The 21629-nt window shown below is 39.3% G+C and overlaps 1 protein-coding gene across 4 annotated transcripts in view; it reads right to left on the minus strand.

Moving 5' to 3' along the window:
- Window positions 1-11699: 11699 nt before the first annotated feature.
- Window positions 11700-21629, minus strand: part of RNASEH2B (ribonuclease H2 subunit B) — a 39373-nt gene continuing 29443 nt past the window's right edge. For 3 of the 4 annotated variants that reach the window (XM_080375125.1, XM_080375123.1, XM_080375126.1), the window contains 4 exons: window positions 20076-20154; window positions 19106-19148; window positions 14353-14430; window positions 11700-12398 (listed from right to left, as the gene is read on the minus strand). In XM_080375125.1, the coding sequence (XP_080231251.1) occupies window positions 12291-12398; window positions 14353-14430; window positions 19106-19148; window positions 20076-20154 (308 nt within the window). In that variant the 3' untranslated portion in view covers window positions 11700-12290. The other variant, XM_080375124.1, reaches the window with a different exon arrangement.

Genomic DNA, 21629 nt, shown 5'->3' on the forward strand with positions numbered 1-21629 from the left:
CCTTACTAAAATCAATGCAAATGACATCCACCGCCTTGCCCCAACCACAAATCCAGCCATTTTATCACAGAAACCCATCAAGTATGTCAGGTGTGATTTACCTTCTTGTAATCTGTGCTGTATTTTTCCTTCGTGTGCCTGGATATGTGCTCCAGAAGGACTTGTTCCATGCTTTTCTCAGGGACTGCAGTAAGGTCAACTGTCCTTTAGCTTCCTAGATCACTCTTTTGGCTTTTCTTTGCAAATGGATGCGATGTCCACCTTTCTCCAGTCACCAGAGACTTCCTCAAACTGTTTAAAGACTTCATATGCTTCCTCACCCTGGTCTGTGACATATTTCCATATCAGTCTTCTCTTCTAGTCCCATTTCACAAGTTCTCAACCAGGCTGTTGAGGAGCTTCATACATCCAAACTGCTCCTTCATGTAGACTCTTCATCTTCTCTGCTACTTTCCTGAGCTTGTATCAGTCCATCACAACTCTTCACTTGGGCAAACTGTCCTGCTGTGTCTGTTATACCAATGATGTTGTAGTGTTGTGGCATGTAGAGCTCAAGTTCCTCCTGCTTGTTTCCCAGACTGTATTTGTGTAATTATATTTGAGGCAAGTGTCCCTTTGCCCTGCTCTATCATTTATGAAGTCTTTCTTTTATCCAACACGGAGCAGCTTCTGCTTTTGACCTTGTACACTGCTGCCTCACTTAAATGGGTCATCATCGCCACCTTCCTAGTTCAGCTCTCCTTACCAGGTTGGTCAGCCTATTGGCAAGGTTTCTTTTGCTCCACTTTGTCAGGTGGATCCCATCTTTCCCTAGCAGGCATCAGTCCTCAGAGTGGATCCCACAGTTGTAAATACCCGGTTCCTGTTGACACCAGGTGTACAACAAGGTGCTGACCCACTGGAACTATCTGTTCTTCCCAAAGCCCTTCCCTTCACTCATGGAGACTAGCTGTTGTTGAGCATAACAGCTTAGGCTCTGCCAGCCTATAGAATACATATGTTAATACACACCATTCATTTAAACTCAGTGCTTCCAAACCCCAGGACAGAATTTAGTACACAACTCCCATCCTGCCCAATAGGATCTGTGTGGTTACACTTTGGCAGAGTTGAAAATACTCACACACGCATAGAGCGGAACACATGGACACAAGTATGAGGACATCTGAGAACATCACTGTTTGTAGTTATTCTGCAAGTCCTCTGGGACAGATACTTCATCTCTCATGGTCTTCAAAGCCAAGAAAGACTTCTTTGTACACTGCAAAAATAAACAGTCTTCTATAAAGAACTGCTGAAAAAGGCCTTGGAAAACTCTGGACCCAGAATCTCTCTGATCCTTGTAAGTGCTACTGGCAAACTCATTTCTGTGGTGGTTTTCTCTTAAAAAGGCCCAGTAACATTTTCTTCTTGACATGGAGTAGCATGTCCATTCTAATGAGCTACTGCTTTTCAGTAGTTGCCTGCTACCTAGTGGTTTTCACATACCACTGGCTCAAGTAAAGAAGAACATTTACTGCACAACTCCCAGACAAAATAAGACAATGGAAAAGTGCTGAACCACCGTCCTCTTTGCTCCCCTGTGCTGTCCAATCTGTTTCCCTCCTTTCTGCCCTTCCTATCTCTGCTCCTTTATTTCCCATCATGAGCCTTTTTTCCCCCATAGCTTCCTGCAAAAAAAGTACTCTGACCCCTGCAGGAGATCATCTGGCCCATGCTGCTGATCACTAAATAGTAGCCCTGGAAAGTAAATACCAGTTTCTTCGAGCCCAGCATATGCACACAGGGACAACTGGCCTTGGACACAAAAAAACACAGCAGACAAACCTCCCTGAAGATCTCCTCTCAGCCAAAGCCGCACTCTCTAACCAGCTGGCTGGGAAAAAAGGACATGGTGCACTCACTGCGGTTCTGTGACAGCACATCCATCACAGATTTCACGGAGTTACAGAACGGCCCGGGTTGGAAGGGACCTTGAAAGATCATCTGGTCCAACATTTTGAGGGAAAGCCTAGCACCCTGCCCATCGCATCTTGAAAACCTGTAGTGATGGGGACTCCATCATGTCCCTGGAGAGGTTGTCCCAGTGAATGATTGTTCTTACTGTATAAAAAATTCTTTCTTACATTGAGATAAAACCTCTTCCAGTGAAATTTATATGTGTTGCCCCTTGTCTTCTCCATGTGGCTCCTCATGAAGACAGAGCCCCATTTCTCTTTGTAGCTGCCCTTTAACTACTGGAACACTGTGATGAGGTCCCCTCTGAGCCTTCTCTTCTCCAGGGACAGGAGGCTCAACTCCTTCAGTCTTTCCTCATAGGGCAGGCTCTCCAGCGCTTTGATCATCTTTGTGGCCCTCCTTTTGGACCATCTCCACTCTGTCCACATCTTTCTTGAATTGTGGGGACCAGAACTGGACGTGGTTCTCCAGGTGCATCCTGAGAAATGCTGAGCAGAGATGATCACATCTCTCTCTCTGCCGTATTTCCCCACTACATTCAAACTTATTTCCTCCTTTCAGTCTCACTTCAGTTCTGCCAGTGCTCCACCTGCTTAGAGCTGGTGCAGAGTACATGCTTACGCCTGTGCTGGGTGCGGAGCATGTGCAAAGATTAAAATCCTGTCCTGCCAGTGAGGAGTGTGCATGGGGAATCTCTCCTTGTCTTCACAGATCTTGCAAGTTGTCCAAATAACTTGTCATCCAATAAGTTACCCTGGGAGAAACTATCCTGCTAAAACCCCATGATTTCTGCCCCCCCCGCCCCAGGCTTATGGTATAACCAGACTCCAGGAAAGCCACAAGTTACAGTTCATGCTTACTAAGGGCAAAATCAGACCAAAGCAGTACAAAAACGGAAGGGTCTTTTGTTTGTTGGAACAAATGGCAGCATTAAATCCTCTACAAAGCTTCTAGCTTGCAGAGCCTAGCCTAAACCAACAACTCATGACCTGGACGTAGAGAAAAACTCTCCATCAAGATCTGAGAGCCTGCGTTGGGGCCCAGTTACTTTGCAGTAGGTTGTCTGCCTCTCACAGTAGTACAGACCAAGTGGTAATCTCACATTGCTTTTCCTGAAATCAGAGCAAATCAATGTCTTTGTGTAGCTCTGGTCTCCAAAGAGGTATTCCTGCTTGTGGTAGGCATATGGGAATTCAAAGAAGTTCAGGTTGAGTTCACTGGATTCAGTTTTAAATGTATTTTTATTTAAACTGTAATCCTGTGAGCTAGTAACTGTCACAAATTACTGTGATGAGGCAGGGAGATATAATTCACAGCTTACAGACTGAAGGCTGAGGGACGGAGCTGAAGTACACTTGGATATACTCTTTCTGTTGAGCCTTAACAGCTTAAACAGTTATGGCCCTCAGGCTGTTGGTTGCTGTTTTAATTCACGCTGAAAGGCTGCATGTGCCTCAACACAACAAGTCACAGCATCGCAGCTAAAGGGGCAGGGGGCAGTTAACAGCTGAGAAACAATAACTGGAAATTAAGAGGCTAAAACCCCTTAAAATCAGTCGCAGGAGTACATCTGGAAGGAGGGGGAGAGGCCCAGATCAGCTTACTTACCTCCACTGCTTGCAGATAGAGCAGATAGTCCAGGCCAATTCCTCAGTGCTTCCCTTGTGGCTGGTGGGAATGTTTCAGGCACCAGAGGGTGGACTGCAAAATTATTAAAAACAAGTTTTGCCTCCTCAAACACGGAACAGTAATTTGGCAGGGGGAGTAATAGGGCAAAATTTCAATGATTCAGTGGGCTGTAGGGGAAAACAGTATGGCAGCTCTGCGGAATGTAATCTGTAGGGTGGAGAGGGGAGGTTTCCCCTTCCAACAGAACAGGTTAAAATTTAAGTTTATTATGTATTTATTAAATGAAGAGAGAGAAGAGAGAGAGAGAGGAACAATACTTACTGGAAAGCTAAGGAGATCTTGAGAGCCTGACTTACCCAGTCTAGCCTGGAGGCTAAGTCCAACTCCTCTGATACAGGACTGCCTCCGGTTCTGGAAGGCGCTGGCGTCACGCTGAAGACAGCCATTGACGAACCGTGTGTGCAGGCACACACCATGTCCAGGCTCGTCTCACCCTGCAGAGAAACAGCCACAGTTCCAGTGGACCCTTCTTCCTGGAATACAAAAGCCGCCTTTTCAGGATCCTAGCTATGAATAACAGAGAAGCTGTGTAGAGGTGTGCAGAGACCTAACCTTCAGGTGGTTAAAAGGAGTAGGAGTGACTCCTTAACGGCTTCCTTCAAGGAAGCTGCAGTTATCCCTAACTAGCAACCTCTGTAACCATTCATCTCAGTTTCTCTGACAGAGACTACAAGATCAGAAAGTGTATCAGCTGGTTTTTAAATTTCACTCCTACTAAATCAGGTTTGAACTGTTTATGAAGAAACTGTAGCAATGCCAGCTGCACAGGGAATTCAAGAGGAAGCGGCTGGTGGCTCCATTCACGACCAGGACCGGCTTCACTTATTTGCAGGGTTGCAAATAGCTTTGATTTTGGCTGTCTTCATGAATGTGGGTGCCTGTTCTGCAACAGTTTGCTTGGTTGGCCTGAAGTCAAGGGGAGGTGGGGCTGTACCGAGTTAGCATCTTTTGAAAAAGAATCAGGCCCTCAGAGTGAAAAGACAAAGGGCAAACACAACAATAAAAATAATCCCAAATTAGAAGCCAGATTTTAAAGCACAGCTTTTCACTTTTTCTGTTAGCTTCCCTTTTTTAAAATTGATGAGCCTTACCGGGGCATTGTTTTATCTGATAACATTGCTTGCTTTGCAACTATCTCAGGGTACCAAATTAATTTTAAAAGGGAGCTTTGGACAAATTAGCACAATTTGCAGTGTGACAGACCTCAGATGTTAACAGTTGTGCACACAGAGGGTACATGAGAGCTAAGCTTAAGACACTTGAGCTGTGGCAGTTCTTTAAAGATGTAAAACAATGTGTCATTTTCTTCAGTCTTTGCATTACTTTGCGAATTGACTTTATTGAACTAAGCAGTATAAATGCTGTTTCATATTTAAATAGAAGCTGCCTTAGCGCTTTGTCCTTAGCACTATTAATTCTGCTTTTACAGAGAAATGCTGATGAGTGATGGGCTTATAAAATGGTACAAATTTTCCTGCTTTTCTTGCTTGGTTCTCATTAATACCAATAAACTTGACTGCCAAATTACAAAAAAAACCACCCAACCCCTTTGTTCTGCTTCTTGTTCTCTGGATTTTACAAACAAAATGGCAATAACTCTCCTAACTGCCTTGAAGCCTTACGTCACCATGTCCTGGTTTTGGCTGGGATAGTTAATTTTTTTTAGTAGCTGGTACATTTTGGGGTTTGTATGAGAATAACATTGATAACACACTTATGTTTTAGTCATTGCTATGTAGTGCTTACCCTAAATATAGGACTTCTGAAGCTTTCCATGCTCTGAAAACACGAGCATGTGCATAGGAGCAGGGAGGGAGCAAAGCCAGGACAGCTGACCTAAACTAGCCAAAGGGATATTCCCTATCATAGAATGTCATGCCCCGTATACAAACTGGGGGGGGGGGGGGGCGGCGGGGGGGAGGTTGGCTGGGAGCTGCCGATCGCTGCCTGGGGACTGGCTGGGCATCGGTCAGCGGGTGGTGAGCAATTGTGTTGCGCATCACCTGTTTTTTTCCCCTTGGGTTTTATTCCTCTTTCCCTCTCCTCTTCATTACAATTATTATTATTGAGGTGTTTTTTGTTGTTGGGTTTTTTTTTTTTTTTTACTTTATTTAATTTATTAAACTGTCCTTATGTCAACCCACGGGTTTTACCTTTATCCAGCTCTCCTCCCCATCCTACAGGGGGGTGAAAGCAGGGAGTAAGCAAGCAGCTACATAGTACTTAGCTGCTGCCTGGGGTTAAACCACAACATGGCACTTAGCACAGCACTGTGGTGATACCAGGATGATGTTTTGGTACAGGACCAGCTTTCCCCATGTGTTTGACTGACTGTCACTACAAAAAACATGGAAAAGAATTGTCTATCAGTTCTGTTTAAGTTTGTGATGGAGCACCTATATACTACATATGTGATGGAGAAGATTATGAAATATGTAAAAAATGACATTAATATCACATCATTCTCCTCACTTTCACTCTCCTCATCCCACCGCTGCTCAGAGATTCACTGCCACATTCATGAAACTCAAAATCCTGAGTACTCAGGTCAACAACTATACGTACACAGAAATGAGTTTTCACTAGAACATCTGTAGAGTAAGGCCTTCCAGTATTAGTCTAATTGCTTCACTGAACCTGTCTTATTGAACTGGATTTCTATCGATTCCTATCGATTCCTATCAGGATTCATCACTTCCTTCAACTCAGTCTAAGAACTACTGACTACCCTGTGGAGACTAACAGTATTAGTCTGACTGCACTGCATTTTTCTTTGCATTTCTCTGTGAAATTAATGAAGTAACAATCATAGAATTATTCCAAATATATTTATTTCTTTGTTGTAAATGATTAAAAATAAAATCTTTCCAAAAAATTTTTACTGAAATATATAATCTTATTCATACATCAAGGAGTTTTTTTAACATAAGCTAGAAAAATAGAAATTTCATCTTGGACATACATAATATTCTTGCAGTACTGCTTAGAAAACTATGTTAAATATTTTTTCCTTGAAAAGGGGCAGTGCACATTATTTAACCAGGAAAGTATAAAAGTAACAAAAAGAATTCAGTGCGTATTTCTAAAATACGCATTCAGATTACATTTCCTTTCATACATGATTTCTAAATAGTTAACAGTTCAGGTTTTTCATATTCTGAAACAGAGTGGACCAGAATCAGCTGAAAATAAAGTTGAATAAGCTATTGCCCTTTGTCTTGGAACTTAGTTTTCAGCAATGTCGTAATAAACTCTTCTTGGAGCTGTTCTATGACTTCAAGTTAGGCAGAATTTGCCAGAGCGGAAGCAAAATATTTTTTACTTCTTATCTAGAATTCTTCAAATATATTCAGGCTTTATAGAACATTTTGGCCATTTGCTGTAGGCGTCTAAGAACTGGGGTTATAGTTAAAATTTACAGAAGTACACATTCACTGTGTTCAAAATCCTGTCAAGTATTACTTTTAAAAAGTTCTGTAGCACAGAGTTAGATATTAATGGTAGTTTGATAAACAGGTATTTAAATTAAACACATCAGACAACATCTGACAGATCACTTTAAGGATCTCATTAGCATTCACCTTGTGCATATTTTATGTAGATTCTGGTTGACATTTTGGTCGAAGTTCACTCCATGGAAAGTGTCTTTACAAGAGAAAAAATTAGGTCTTTTTTTTTTTTTTTTTTTTTTTTTTACCTGGAGGATTACATAGCTTTTGCTTTAGTTTTGAACAAAAAATGTACATGTTATTTTCTGTATGTTTCTGAGGCTTCAATCCCTTAGAATAAAAGAAGTAAAATAAAAATTCAGCTTCTCTATCTGCCCTTCTGAACACAGATCCTACCTCAAGCTTTAGCACTTCAAGAGTCAGACTGTCCACACAACCAGAGCTCGGGGACATCTCCTGAACAATAAGTCAGGGCTGGACAAAACCATGTAAATCAGACTCAGAAAAATCATTTAAAAAAATGTACATGTCCTAAAAAATAGAATTAACTTTATTTTGGATGATTCTGTATCTGAGCATTGGACTTCTAGTCCACAAAGGCCACCTTGCTGAATTTGGCTAGGTTTTGAAAAAGAGAAAACTGCATACAACATATTTTGCTATGCAGCTTCTAAAACTTGTAATTATGGCCACTAAAATCACCTGCTCTGTTGAAAAACGAGTACAAAAAAAGAAAATTTGTTCAAAAGCAAGTAATTATTTAAGACTTCCTAAAGGATGCTGTTGGCCTGGCCTTGCAAAATACTTAGGCAGGTGCTTAATTTTAAGCATGAAAGTCATTGTGCCAAGACAGATTTTATGGTGAACACTAAAGTACAAATACTAGACTGGCTCTTCCACTTCAAGATAAGCGTGGACCTAAGTGCTTTGCTGGATATGGATCAGGATGCTCAGCACCTAACAGGACTTTAGGCGTTGATCCAGCAAAGCACTTATCCACACGAACAACACTGCTGACTTTAAGATCACTGCTCATGTGCTTAACATTAGGCATGCTCGTAAGTGCTTTCCTGGAAGGGCGCGATAGACCAATAGTGTATAACCTATAAAATCTGAAGCAGTGTGTGTTTTACACACTGCATATTTAACAATGTTAATCTGCTGAGATTTGCTTTTTCTTGGAACAGGGCATGTCTAACTTCAAGCATTTATTTTCAGAAAGTGTGTAAAAAAAGCCTTTAAAAGCTGCTTTGAGATTATGGCAAGTTAAAATAATGTTAGCGAGTCTCCTTATGCTCCTTTCATTTCTTCTTTGCATGTCTTTGCACATGCATCTAAAAAGGAAAGAGAAAACCCTAGTCATAAACATTTATCTATTCAAATACGCATCAATGCATTTAGTTTCCCTCTAAAAAACAGCGAAGTCAGATGCAACTAAACACTTGAAAACAAGCATCACCGAACTCTTCCACATTTCAGACCTGAATAAAATTCTGCCAACTATGCCACCTTTTCCACTGAAAATATTGAAATCACCAATTGTCACTTCTACAAATAGAATTAGTTTATTACTTAAGACTGAAAATGATGTGCAATTTCAACCCCTGCATATCCCTAAGTCACTGCTGGTATTTCCATATGAAGTTTTCCAGGCCCACTGATGTCAATCCATTTGCAGTGTGAAGTCTAAAAAAAGTGGAAACATAACAGCTGCTTAATCCCAAAACAACAACTATAAAAGCATCACAACTCATCAGATATTTACACGAACAGGTAGAAATGGCATGTTAATCCAGAAAAAGAAATAAAAGTAAGACTGCATTTCTGTAATGGTGTTGGCATATTGCTTCATACTAAGCTAACCAAGGAAGAAATAGCAAAGCAGTGCTTCATAATGACCTACTGCTACTGCTGGCCAGGCAGAGTAACTATATTTAAATCCTCGTTGTGGTAGGAAATATTGTTTTATGTATTTGGCTCTATATGCTCTTCATAACTTCTTACAGCTACACACTGAGGAAGTTTCAAAGTTACTAAATGTATTTCATTCTTTCCTAAAGGGAAAAGAGTTTTTTGTTTTCACGTGAAAGCACTAATGGCTTTTGGAAATGGCTTACTTTTTTTTGTCATGCACAAATTCTTGCTCAACCAAAAGCACAGTCACTAATAAAATTACTATTGTTGTAACTTAATGGCATAGCTGACAGCTGAAGTCGAGATGTGACACACTAAAGCACAACACATCTATGCACAGAGGAAAAACTCTAAACTTATGTCCTTGAGTGCAGCGGCAGATGTGAAACTCATGTGGAGAGAAAGGAAAAATAAAAATTGCCACCTCGGAACAGAAGTCAGCACAAAGGCCTCCCACCTCTTCAGAATTGTCCTCCTCCTGTCCTAAATTCTGACCAGAGAAACCAGACTTTTTCTCAGAAGTAAGGTTCTTGAACTGTTCAGTCAATGAAAACACATTTTGAAAATTTGCTTCACAAAACTTTGGAACTATTAAAACCAAACCCCTAAAACTAGCAGATTTAAATATCCAGAAGAGCTTCTACCATACATCTGTCCTACTCACAGTTCCTGTTCCTAACATAACTCCCCCATTCTTGGTTTTCCACTTAAGCATCCATCTCATGCTTGTCTGTTTTCTCAAAATCTTCTAATGCTTGGAATTAGCTTTCCATTAATAGATACACAATTCCATTCCTCTAATTTACCAAAACACTCCCTAAGATGTTGGTTACAGCACAAAACATCTCCATTAACACAATGGCATGTGTCTGTTCTTTTTTTTTTTTTTTTTTCATAACATTATCCTGCACTTTTGAGTGGTGGTTTTCCAAAGCTGTCATCCCTTCTCCTACTGATAAGAACTTGGGGTGCTTCTTCGACCGTAAAATAAACTGCATTTTTTTGAAATGTTTTTCAAAATCTAAACCTTCCAAGTTCATCACCACAACTGCTCATTCTGGGCTCACTAAACACTAGTTATTTCAATTACAGTGAAGACCCAACAGATAAACCAATACATGCTGCAACAGGGCTGGTCTTCACTTACAGCCCACACAAGTAAGGTAGGAAAAAGGCAAGATGGCAATTCTAAAGGTTGTGCACATAGAAATTGTCACGTACAATGTGCCTTTTTTTAACTTTTAAACTTGCCTCGTGGTTAATGTCAGAAAAGAAAACTTTACCAATAGGGCTGATGAAATTCTGCTAAAGAGAGCAGAACAAGGCAGTGTGGTATAACATGAATTGCTCTACAGCTCCATGTAGAAATCCCTGGGTTTTGTGTGTCCACTATTGCTCCCTGTCCTCTTATATCATTTCAGAAAGTTGACACTCATGACTCAAATTTTATTAAAGCACCAAATGACTTGGGAGAATTATTCTAACTGAAAAATCAATAAAGTCTCTGCATCTGAATCACACACTTCTCAACCTACAGTCAAACACTAATATTACCAGCGCATTTTCAGAGATAAGGAAGACTTACAGTAGTGATTCCTCAGAACACCTGAAAAGTATTTTTTTCTAAGGAACTTAATTCTGGGTCTAGATAATCCCTTTCAGACAAAAATATTTAAGACTGGGAACATCTACTGTATAGTATTGGGAGGCCATCTGCATTTGTTAAATAAATCTCTCTGTAATCAGAGATAGCAATTCCACAGATTTTCAAATATTTCCCTCTATCTGGAATTCCAACCATACTGACTTCCCCCTTTACAATGTCTGAAAGTTTGAGAAAAACACTGGTTTAAAAGGCATACAAACCATAATTGCAAAACTGCACACAACACACAGCAAGGCTTCTCATTCTTTTCTGGTTGGAAAAGAATGCCACAGAGCTTTTTAACCTAGCAGACACCACTGTTATCCAAGGGTTGTAAATAGCAGCAAGCACAGTTACTAAAAATGAAGAAACTCCTAGTTTCTCTGAAACTCCTTACTATCAAGGGACACAGGCAGATTCTCTACTGAGCTGAAGTAGCAAAGAATGACAATTTTAAGAGTGCCTTTCTAAAACACACACTGCAGTTGATCCACAGTAACGACTCAGTGCAACAACTGACAGATGAAACTATGAGTGTTGCGCAGAACTGGCTAGACCTATACAATCCCAGTGACCCCATCTCTTTTTCAATTCGTGAATCAAGGACATTGCAATGTAGCAGACAGCTATCCCTCTGAATATATAGGAATACCCTCTAACGAGGAAAGAACACACGCAAGAGCAAGTAGTGTGTTTTAAGTAACAGTCCTACTTTACACAAAACTCGATGAAACTAAACCTTAACTAAGGCACTCATACTTAAGCTTTTGAATCCAGCTCCAGACTTCATTAAAAACCCCAGTTTTGCCTTTAAATAAATCTTTCCCTAATTATTTCTGTAAGGACCTATTGACCTTGGAACTGAACATAAAAATATCCCAACATTGCTATGTGTTAAGAGATTTATCAGGTAAGCCCAAAGTGACACTGTAATTCTTCAGGGATTAAGAATTATACACAGGAAAATACCAAAACTCCCTTAAAGAAATGTCCTGAAGCCTATCCCAACTCTTGAAGCATACAGCAAATACAACAAGCACAAATTTCTAACAGAAAGCACTTTATTGAATTACATGCACATTGGCATTTATTGCAACTTGTTCCTAGCATATTCAAAACAAGTCAAATCCCAATATAGAAACATATCAGCATTTAGATTTGGGTCAACATAAAAATCTACTGATGCCATTCTACTCTGGTGTTATACTGTGTAAAAATCTCCAGAAAGTCTCAAAAAATAATGCTCTGTACAAATGAAAAAAATCTCGTCTTAAGATCTCAAAGGAGGGCACATTTCCAGCCCAGAATGGAGTGCAATGCAGAAAACTGTGGTGGCCTTGACCGAGCTTGCTCTAGAACAAGCAGCAGTACAGCACAGCACCATGCTAAACCTCGCTTCTCAGCTAACAGAACCATGCTAACACAGCTAGGCTGTCTTCCCCACCCAGGCTGGAATATACACATGGTACTGCCTCGCCCCACTGCAGCCTAACAGCTCTGTGCCACACTCGCTCACAGATCTCTTCATCACACTACATCATGTACACAGCATGCTCGGCATATAGTATACTAACAAAAAAATCCAGGAGACATCTTTAGCTTAACATAAACCCAGCTATTTCAAGAACAAGTCTTTATTTTGATGCTTTGGGTTTGGAGCTGAAGAAAGCAGAAATGGATTTCATTCCACTCTTATCAACTTTGGCCAGAGCCTTCTGTGCTGCAGACATCTTGCTGTTTGCCTGTTAGTGAAATGATAAACAGAAAAAGTTAAGCAGCATCTGCATAAGAGGGGAGTATAAGCTACAAACTCCTAAATACAGAAGTCAAGCAAGAAGCTGAATTGCTTTTTTTGTGTACAGCAGTAAAGATAATGTTATGCAGCCTTTAAATTGTAGGAGAAAAACCTTACAAAACAAATTTGAGATTATTCAAACAGAAAAATACTTGTCATGAATTACTTAACCTCAGACAAAGACAGAGAATCAATTACAAGGACAACGAGGTGAAACAACTTTCCTTTTTGCAGCATGAGGTATCCCAACTCAAACATTTACTTTGGGATAATCCCTAAGTGTACATTAAGAGGAATAATGCATGCAATATAACAGATGCATACTGTACCCTCTGACTCAATCTCATGATTATGCTGTCAGCAGGCTGAATTACAGCCTTGCATTACAGATGATGAATAATTCACACTGATTTATTATCAAGGATTCTACGCACAGTGAAATGAAAGAAAAAGAGATGGAAGAACTAAGAATGAAGAAGGTAACTAACATTTGCAAAGCACTTTGAGGCCACTGGGACAACTTCCCAGACTTTTACACCTAAAACACATTTTATGAGCCACATTTTATAGAGCTGACCTCTTTTCTTTCTTACATTTTAAAATGTTATGTTTTAAACCTCTAGCTGTTTTCCCTATTAAGAAAACTTTGCATTGACCTTTCCTTTATGATACTCCTCAGTCTGCAGGACTTCACAATTGCAATACTTGGGATCAGCTAGAAGGTTATGGATAGGACGGAGATATGCAACAACAGTATAATCGTCTGTGTTACTACACAAACAAAAACACTGCCAAAGTATTTAAAAAAGAGTAGTATACTGTACAGAGTCCAAGAGCTATCTTTTCTTTCCCAGATTCTCTCATCAACGTGCTTCATTATTTTAGAAGTAAATCATATTTAATGTTAAAATGAATTATCTCTCCTCAGTTTTTTTCTATCTTTATGCTCAGTTCAAAAGCTACAGTTACATAATGGGGGAAGCAGGGGGGAAACATGCATATTTTAAACTATTTAGCACCTTCACTTAGGGGGCAATCCTCTTCTTACTTCAAAAACAGCACGTGCCCTGAGTACAAAAATTCTGGGGTTTTGTGGGGAGGAAGGAATGCATCTGTCACCAGCTGCTTCTCTTTGCAAAGGGATAAAGAGTAGTCAGCATTAGCCTGAAGGTCACAAAACCAGCACAGAGGGCCTTTTTGGCTCCCGATGGATTGGAGAAGGATTCATTTTGTTTCAATGTTCAGAGAAATAAGCCAGTGCAAGCCTCACAACCTTGGCACACAAAGACAGAATCTATTTCTTTTCACATCTCTGTTTCTCTCCTAGGAATAGTACAGTGGCAGGCATCACTGGACTCAGATTTTGAATTGGCCTCCAAACTTGCGTTGGAGCTGGCAATCAGCAAGCTCTGTGTTGATTTAACTTCATTAAGTTGACATAAGTAAGTGCACAAGCAATATTTCTAGGTAAAAATAAAACCTGTTTTAGCATCCCTTGGAATTCAAGTGAATGCTGCCATCTTTGTGTCTTTTTCAAATAACTGAAATGTAACAGTTGCTATTATTAAGCCATAGGATTTCTCATCTAAAGATCTCAAAGAACTTTGCAAACATTAGCTGAGCACCTTAACAAATGTCAAAGTCTGTGAGGTTCACTGAAATGTTCACTGATAAAACAGCTGACCAGTAACAGTATAGAAGAGTTCAAAAAGGGATATTAAGACTATCAAAGTCAAATTAAACCTCAATAAGAAGTTCAATGAGTTATAACTATGGGTATCTTCTGTTTTGTATTTGTTTTTCTGATGTGTGTTTTGGAGAGAAAAATAGGCACTCTTGTGCTGATGTTGGATATTAACCTATGCTTCAGCAAAACATGCATGAATGCAAGGCTTGCTTACCTTTTTGTTTTTCAGATTGCTGTTAAACTTAGTATAGTCTTCTTCTGCTTCCACAGGGACATCTGATAATTTCCTTTTCTGAAATGTTAAGAGTGAGAGGAAGCTGCTCTGTCAACCACTTTTATGATGTACACACATGGAAGTTAAAAACTTTGGCTTTATAATGGAACCATAGCACCAAAATAGGACTAGCAATCAACTGAAGAATCTGCAGTAACAGTGGAAGATTCCTCTTTGTAATTGTCATCTACTTACGTGAATATATACCATCTCTACAGTTTTCAGAAGAGATCACTCAATGTCATGGGAAGCATTTTCTCCTTCCTAGCCTTCTGAAGAACGACTTCTAGAAATCACTTGAATTCCATTTTTAACTTCCATGACTGTGACTTTGGTGTCACTCTATTTAGAGAACCTTTATGGAGCAGTTGTTGGAAGTTAGTGCCTAACAGCTAGGGAACCCAGGCTCTGGTCCCCATGGTCTCGTGGAACTGTGCAGCAACTTCAGTGTTATTTTATAGCTGTCTGCCAACACAAGTGGATCACTGTCTAGTCCATTATCTGTTTGTGCACAACCTTTAGAAGCAATTAGTTTCTACAGTTTGGCAACAGTGAAACACTGACATAGTTCTGCTAACTGCTTCATCACTTGAATCCAACAGTATATTAAAGAAGTTTGATGCTGCACGTGCTGGGTGCCTTCTAACGTCACAAATAATGGAAGTGAACGGTTCTCGGCACTTCACATGATCAGGCTGTAAGAATGAATATTTCTTTCCACAAACTGTGAGCATGTGTTTAGTTTAAAGGTGAAAACTTCCTGGTATGTTTCCAAAAGGGAAAAAAAGTATATAGGTTTTTACAACACTGTATTTTTATTATTATTATATATCTGATATTACTACCCTGTCCTTAATATCCTGTGAAATCTAAACTGCGGCCTTCCTAGTTTTTGTGCCAAAGAGAGTGATTTTGCAAGCAACTTGGATGGTACCACACATTTTAAGATCCTGTTTTATTCATTTTGTTTATGGTGCTTGTGATCTCTCTCGCTCCCCCCCTCCCCCTCTCTCTCTTTGGCACAGAAGCCAGGTCTGCAGCTTAGATTTCTCAGCTCTTAGAACCAGATCCAACAGCAGCCTTTTCTTTTGATTTCAATGGGATCTGGACCAGCCTCTTTAGGAGGCTGTGATTACATTTCCAAATTACAATCTAATGAATAATTACTATTCTCCTCTTTTTGGAATCTTATAAACAAGTTTTTAAAACTTACAACAAAATGTTTGCTATTCAGCAAAACATTTGCTGTTTAGTTGTAGCAGTCTGCGTATTCTTTGTAGATGTCTCTGATCATCTGCCTATGGCCAGAGTCCCTAACGCTGACAAGCGACTTACAATTAATACACAGAACACGCAATTTTGATTTAATTGTTAAATCGCAGAGTCCAGACTGTACCCAGTTTAATCTTGTACTACAGGACAGAGAATTTGTTGTAGCTTTTCTGTTAACCACTGAAGTTTCTAAACCTCTCCTACTTTCAGAATTTATTCAAACATAATTTCTAAACATGCAATTACTTCTCCATAATAGGAAATACGTTAGACCCTTTCTTTATTTGCAATAATCCTATACTATTGTCTGTCAATACATCTTGCCCTCATGAAGAGAAATGTCAATGCATGTGAATAAAAATGCTTTGATTGAAGGAGACTATAGGTTCCAGTGTAGCAGGTTGTCTTGCTCCTGTGAGACTGAAATAAAGGAGTGTTTTAACCTCTGAAGTTGCAAAGACTTAAATGCAGAAGCATCATACACACCCCGGTCAGTGCTCTGGAAATTAATCAGATCCTCAGCAAGATTTCACTGCCCAACAACTGAACAGTTCTAAGCCTCATTTCCTCCGTAACCAAACTGCTGAAATAAAACTATTTTTAAAAATAGATTCTCAGAACTATCCCAATGGTATAAAAGCTATTTGTATATAATTGTAATGTACATCACATGTAGTTTAATATAGTTGTTGTAATATGCTTATATGGCTAATGAATATCAGTTGGCTCCTGATCTGTGTTTAATATTTCTTACAATGCATAAAGATAATTCTTAACTGAATCAAAGGTTCTTAACAGAATCAAAGGGCCAAGTAACTGTGCAGCCAGAACAACTGTCCAACCACATGGAAATAACTTATATCCATGGATATGCATTGGAGAACAAATGCTATTAATAACAGTAGGGCCCAATTATTCCTGCATGTGCTAACTGACATACTGCTTAACAGTCACTGAACCAGCCAGAAATGAGGTTATTTTAGACTTTGTTTCCGTAAGTAGCAGGGACATGGCAGGAAAGGTCAGTGTAGTAAGTGACCTAATTTCAGTAGACATGGGGTGTCTCACTTTAAATTAAATGAGAAGAATAACCAAAAATGGGGTTCTTGACTCTAAAGGGGCAAACTTTGCAAACCATATATCTTACATCTCTAAGCCAAAGCCAAAGGACTTGATGTGTGGGGAGGACACTTGGAATGTAAAAGAAAAAGATGGAAGAAGAGATTGTGTATCTTTTACTACAAACCAGGTGAAAAATCTTGAAAGTTAAGAGCTTCTAAGACTAAACTATATGAATGCTCCCCCTTGCTCACACAGATGCACACACATCCCCCCCGCCCCAAAAAAAAAAAAAAGGATGCTAGGAGTAAACAAAATTCTACAATGAATGGGGAAAAAAAGGCTGCCAAAAAAGAGAAAAAAGATTTGTTTTAGGGGTCAGGTAATACTGGGATATAGTGAGAACTGCCAAAACATCAAGCTGAGTTAGACCTTGGAGAGGAAATTAAAACAAGTTGTGGAAGGTTGTTTAGCCACAGAAGCAAAAAGGGAATCAAAAAGAAAAAATGAAGCTGCTATACTGTAAGGATTGGATAGATATTAAAGCTAACGTATGTGTAGCCCCAACACGGAATAAATCCTCTGCCTCAGTAAATTGTTTTCAATAAAGATGAAGAGGTTAAATACGGAGGCAGAAAACAGACTAGAAAGCAGTCTATTCAAGACCTAAGTAAAATTCAATATGCTGACACTGTTGAGAGACTGCCTCAGAAATCACAAGTCCAGAGGCAAAACCTGGCAACTGTTCTATCAGGTAGGGATGATACTGCTGCAGAATAGCCAAACACCCCTATTTATGTAAGGAGGAGGAAACAGTAGTAGGCCTCAGCAAAATGGAGGGGGGAGAAAAAGTGAAAGAAGGAAGAGTAAACAACAACTGAACATCGGTAATGCCTACCAACTTAGCTTTTTTTCCTCAAAGTTAGCGCATTTTCTGGTGACAGAAAAAGTGAAGAATTGCCAGAGAACTTGACATGGTGCCACTTAAGCAACTGAAATTATAGAGAACAAAGACTGCTTAACAATTTTAACGTAGGTAAGAAACTGAGTAAAAGGGAAACAAAGGCAAATAATGCAGAAAGGGATGGGTCAGATGGAGATTATTACTTGGAGTGCCATGCACAGTATCTATTCAAAATGTTCATTAATTGTTCATTAAAGATAACAGCATGCTAACATTTGCTGAATGTACACCACTGAGTAGCATTATAAATACCTAAGGAGCTTTTAACACTGTGATGGAAAAGCCAGAAAACCTTCAAGACTGGAAACACTAAAAACGGATGAAATGTACAGAAGTACAAGGTCACGTACACAGCAGTTAACTGCATGAATTTCTTGTAAATCTGAATGCTGATCAACTAAAAATTGCAGTGGAGGAAAAAAACCCAACTGTGTCTCTTAACTGTTCACAGCATGACTGTGAGCTATCTGGTACATCGCACAATAATAGAGGTAAATGGGATTCTAAGATGTAATGAGATAACGTAATTCCAGTTAAGACATGAAGGGAAGAATGCCATCATATCGTACCAGTAAAGGTTTTATCATGAATAATTATATATGATTCTGGTCACCTGCTTTGAAACAACTGAATTCACCTTGGAATAGGTGTAAAGAAATGTTCCTGCAATGATGAGGGAACAGAGAATCCATGTTACACAACCAAGTTTGGCTTCACAAAACGAAAACAGAAAGGACCTATGTTTTCCCTTTACACACCAAGAGAATTAACGTTAGGGAAATGTAGGGAAAAGAGCCATTTCAATTAAAAAAACCCAATGATAATGTTAGCACAAAAGCACACGGGAATAAACTGGCCATGAATAAATTCAAGGTGGAATTTACAGAAAGGTTTCTGAGCATCAGAGGAATGAGGTTATAGAACAGTCTTCCAAGAAAGGTAATGGAAATAAAAAATCCTAATGAGACTTAAGAGTGAAGAATGGTCAGTGTATGAGAGATTAACCAACATGGTTGTCTGGGAATCCATGACCCAGGAGGTCCCTTTCAGGGTCCTCATAAATTACATATCAAAGAAAACCTATGAGGTCATATTGTCCCATCAACCTCAGTAAAGCTAAGTAAGCAAAACACTATGAGAAGACTGCTGACCAGAAACATAAAATATGTCTCTTTCTTTCCCTCCCTCCCCCTTTTTAAACAGGAAAACCAACTGAAATATTCCTTATTTAAAAATATGAAGTACCAGGTAAATTTCTTGTATTATTTCAGACTGGCTTTTCAGAAGGCCAACTAACTGTATTGTACTCAGTGCTTGGCCTAGTCTAGTTTTAGTAATAATTCAGAGAAATTAGCTTACAACACAAAGTATCTGTCAGTATCTTAATGTCCTCCCTACCTTCAATGGTGGCTCTGATGCTGGGCTTTTAAGTTCTGGGAGCCTGTAGAACAAAAGATTTTAAGTTACAAAGTCAGCTGGATTGCACAACCTAAAGTTTATAATTCCTTCCTCACAAAGGCTGCTTTGGTTATCAGTTGCTCACACATGGCATGCATTTGCGAAAAAAGCAGCTCATGGACTCCCTATTTTTGACTTAGATAACTAAAACAAAGCCAGGCACCATACAGAAACACGGGCTCTTTTTAAGTTCTTAGATCTGGCAACCAAAACAGGAGAACTCCACCTTATTTTTGAAAATCTTGGCTATTAGTAAGATGATTTTAGAAAGCATGTTACATCACTCTTCAAATGAAATTGTTAAGCTGTGAGCCTTCAAGCTGCAAATTGCACATATTTCTGTAGGCCATCATAACAGAACCCTTTGAACAGAACTGAATGGAGGGGCAGGTACAGGGTCCCAGTGATGCTCCAGGCAAAGTCTGCTGCTGGCAGGGAACACCAGGGTGAGGAGCTGGTTCACCTTCCAGATTTAAATATAAACTAATGCAGGTTAGATATGTGAAGTCAAACCCCATCAGCATTGAGTGAGCAGGGTAAGAGGACTGGGGATGAGGGTCCTACTCCTGGCTCTGCTGCTCAGGCTTGACAGTTCTGGACAAATTGCTTTAACTCTGGATTTCCTTCCCCACTTTGCTTTAAAATGGGACACATTACTCAGGGTTTCATGATGCAACTGTGATAAAAAGACCTATCAGACTTACATCTCTCCTCCAGCCCATGGTCCTTAACATCACAGGAACAACAGAAAGACATTATGTACATTTGAAAAAATTAAAAATGTGGCAAACAATCTCATTGTGTCATCCACTGCAACCTCGATAAACAAATCTCAGTATTCAATAGAAATGACCAAAAGGACATTAATGCATGCCATATAAAACTAGCAGCTAGCTGCAACAATACTTACCCTAAGTATTTTAACAACTCCTTACTCAGATCTTCAGGAATATATTCTGATATTAACCCATGGGCGTACCGTACATAGTCTTCAGGAACAGGGCAGGGAGTGGGAAGGAGAACAAAAAGAACATTCACATTATATAGACACATTGCCTTAGCCATGTTGCATCCACTACCATAAATCATAAGGTTGAATTAATAGTAAGAGACTTCTAATTGGATACACTCTTGATAGTTCTTTGTGTTGAGCAGTTTATGTTATATGACACTTGTAGGTTTATTTAAAAAGTAAAGACTTACTACACTCACTTTGTCAGCACATGTTATTAATATCTGCTGTATGTACTTTACAAAAGCTGTTCGCTTTTTGAGAATACTAGATATCATGTATTTTTCCAAAGAAATTAAATTTTAAAAACCTGCAAAAATAAAAAGCTGACTCAACAGAACACGCAATCATTAATTTTAAAGCATCTGGATCCTACAATTATTTGGCAAGTGCTTCAGTACTAAAGTACATTTTCTGGCTTCAACTGAAAACAATTAGATAAGACAATGAATCTATTTCAAAGTCTTGTACTTAATTTCAGTACTTTACAGAAAATGCCAAGGCCTATCTAAACATCACTGGCAAGACGAGGTAATTATCTGCGGAAATATGAACTACTAGAAGCTGTTTTCAGTATAGGGCACTTCTGCTATAGATGTTTTTTTCTGAGAGACTAGGGGAAAAAAGTGACCCTTTTATAACACGAAGTCCTAAACCAGATCTTTTCCGGTCACGTTCTATACAAGCGCTTACTGATCACAGGCTGGATCTTTTAAACCCGCTGTTGTCAGGGCTGCTAGGGAGTAACTATGACCATGCACAGGAAGTATTTGCCAGACAGACATTAAGCTAAAATCTCGGATCTGAATTCCATCTACAACAGGCCAGCTCTATCTGTTCATATGCCTACACACTTAAAGAGTTCAGCAACACATGATAAACTAGCCTCAGGGTGGTAAAGTACTATTTCTTCTGTGCCAGAGACAGTTTCCTTTTTTTAAAAAAAAATCTAAAACGTCCAGTGTAAACTGGCATTGAAGCAGAAAGCATTAACAAACTGACACCAGCATATGCAATTCAACTATACTGACATCAAATTCTTAGTATCTCCTATCTGCACTTCTTCCTCCTCCACTGCCTAGATTCATCAAGGATTTGTCACTCCTTAAGCCCACTTTAGGATCAGGAGACAACAAAAATAATTTCAGTCCAAGACCATTTCACCTCAGCACTTAATATGTCCAATTTATTGCTTAAAAAAATATTCCCATCACTTCACTCTTTGCATTATGACACTGAATGGGGAGTCCAATTGCTATTATTTTGTCAACTGCTATTATTTTGTACTAAATATAAAATCCATTCTCTTTGCATTTCTGCCTTGAAGTAATCTTCACCGACTTCCTTTACCAATTTAAAAATACCACTGTTTGCCTTCTAGGGAACCTCTGTTCTCACTCTACCCTTGCTTTAATATTAACCTCCTATTGAACATCAGGAATACTTGCGTGC

Source organism: Falco punctatus (assembly GCF_963210335.1).
Source record: "Falco punctatus genome assembly, chromosome: 2".
Lineage (NCBI taxonomy): Eukaryota > Metazoa > Chordata > Aves > Falconiformes > Falconidae > Falco > Falco punctatus.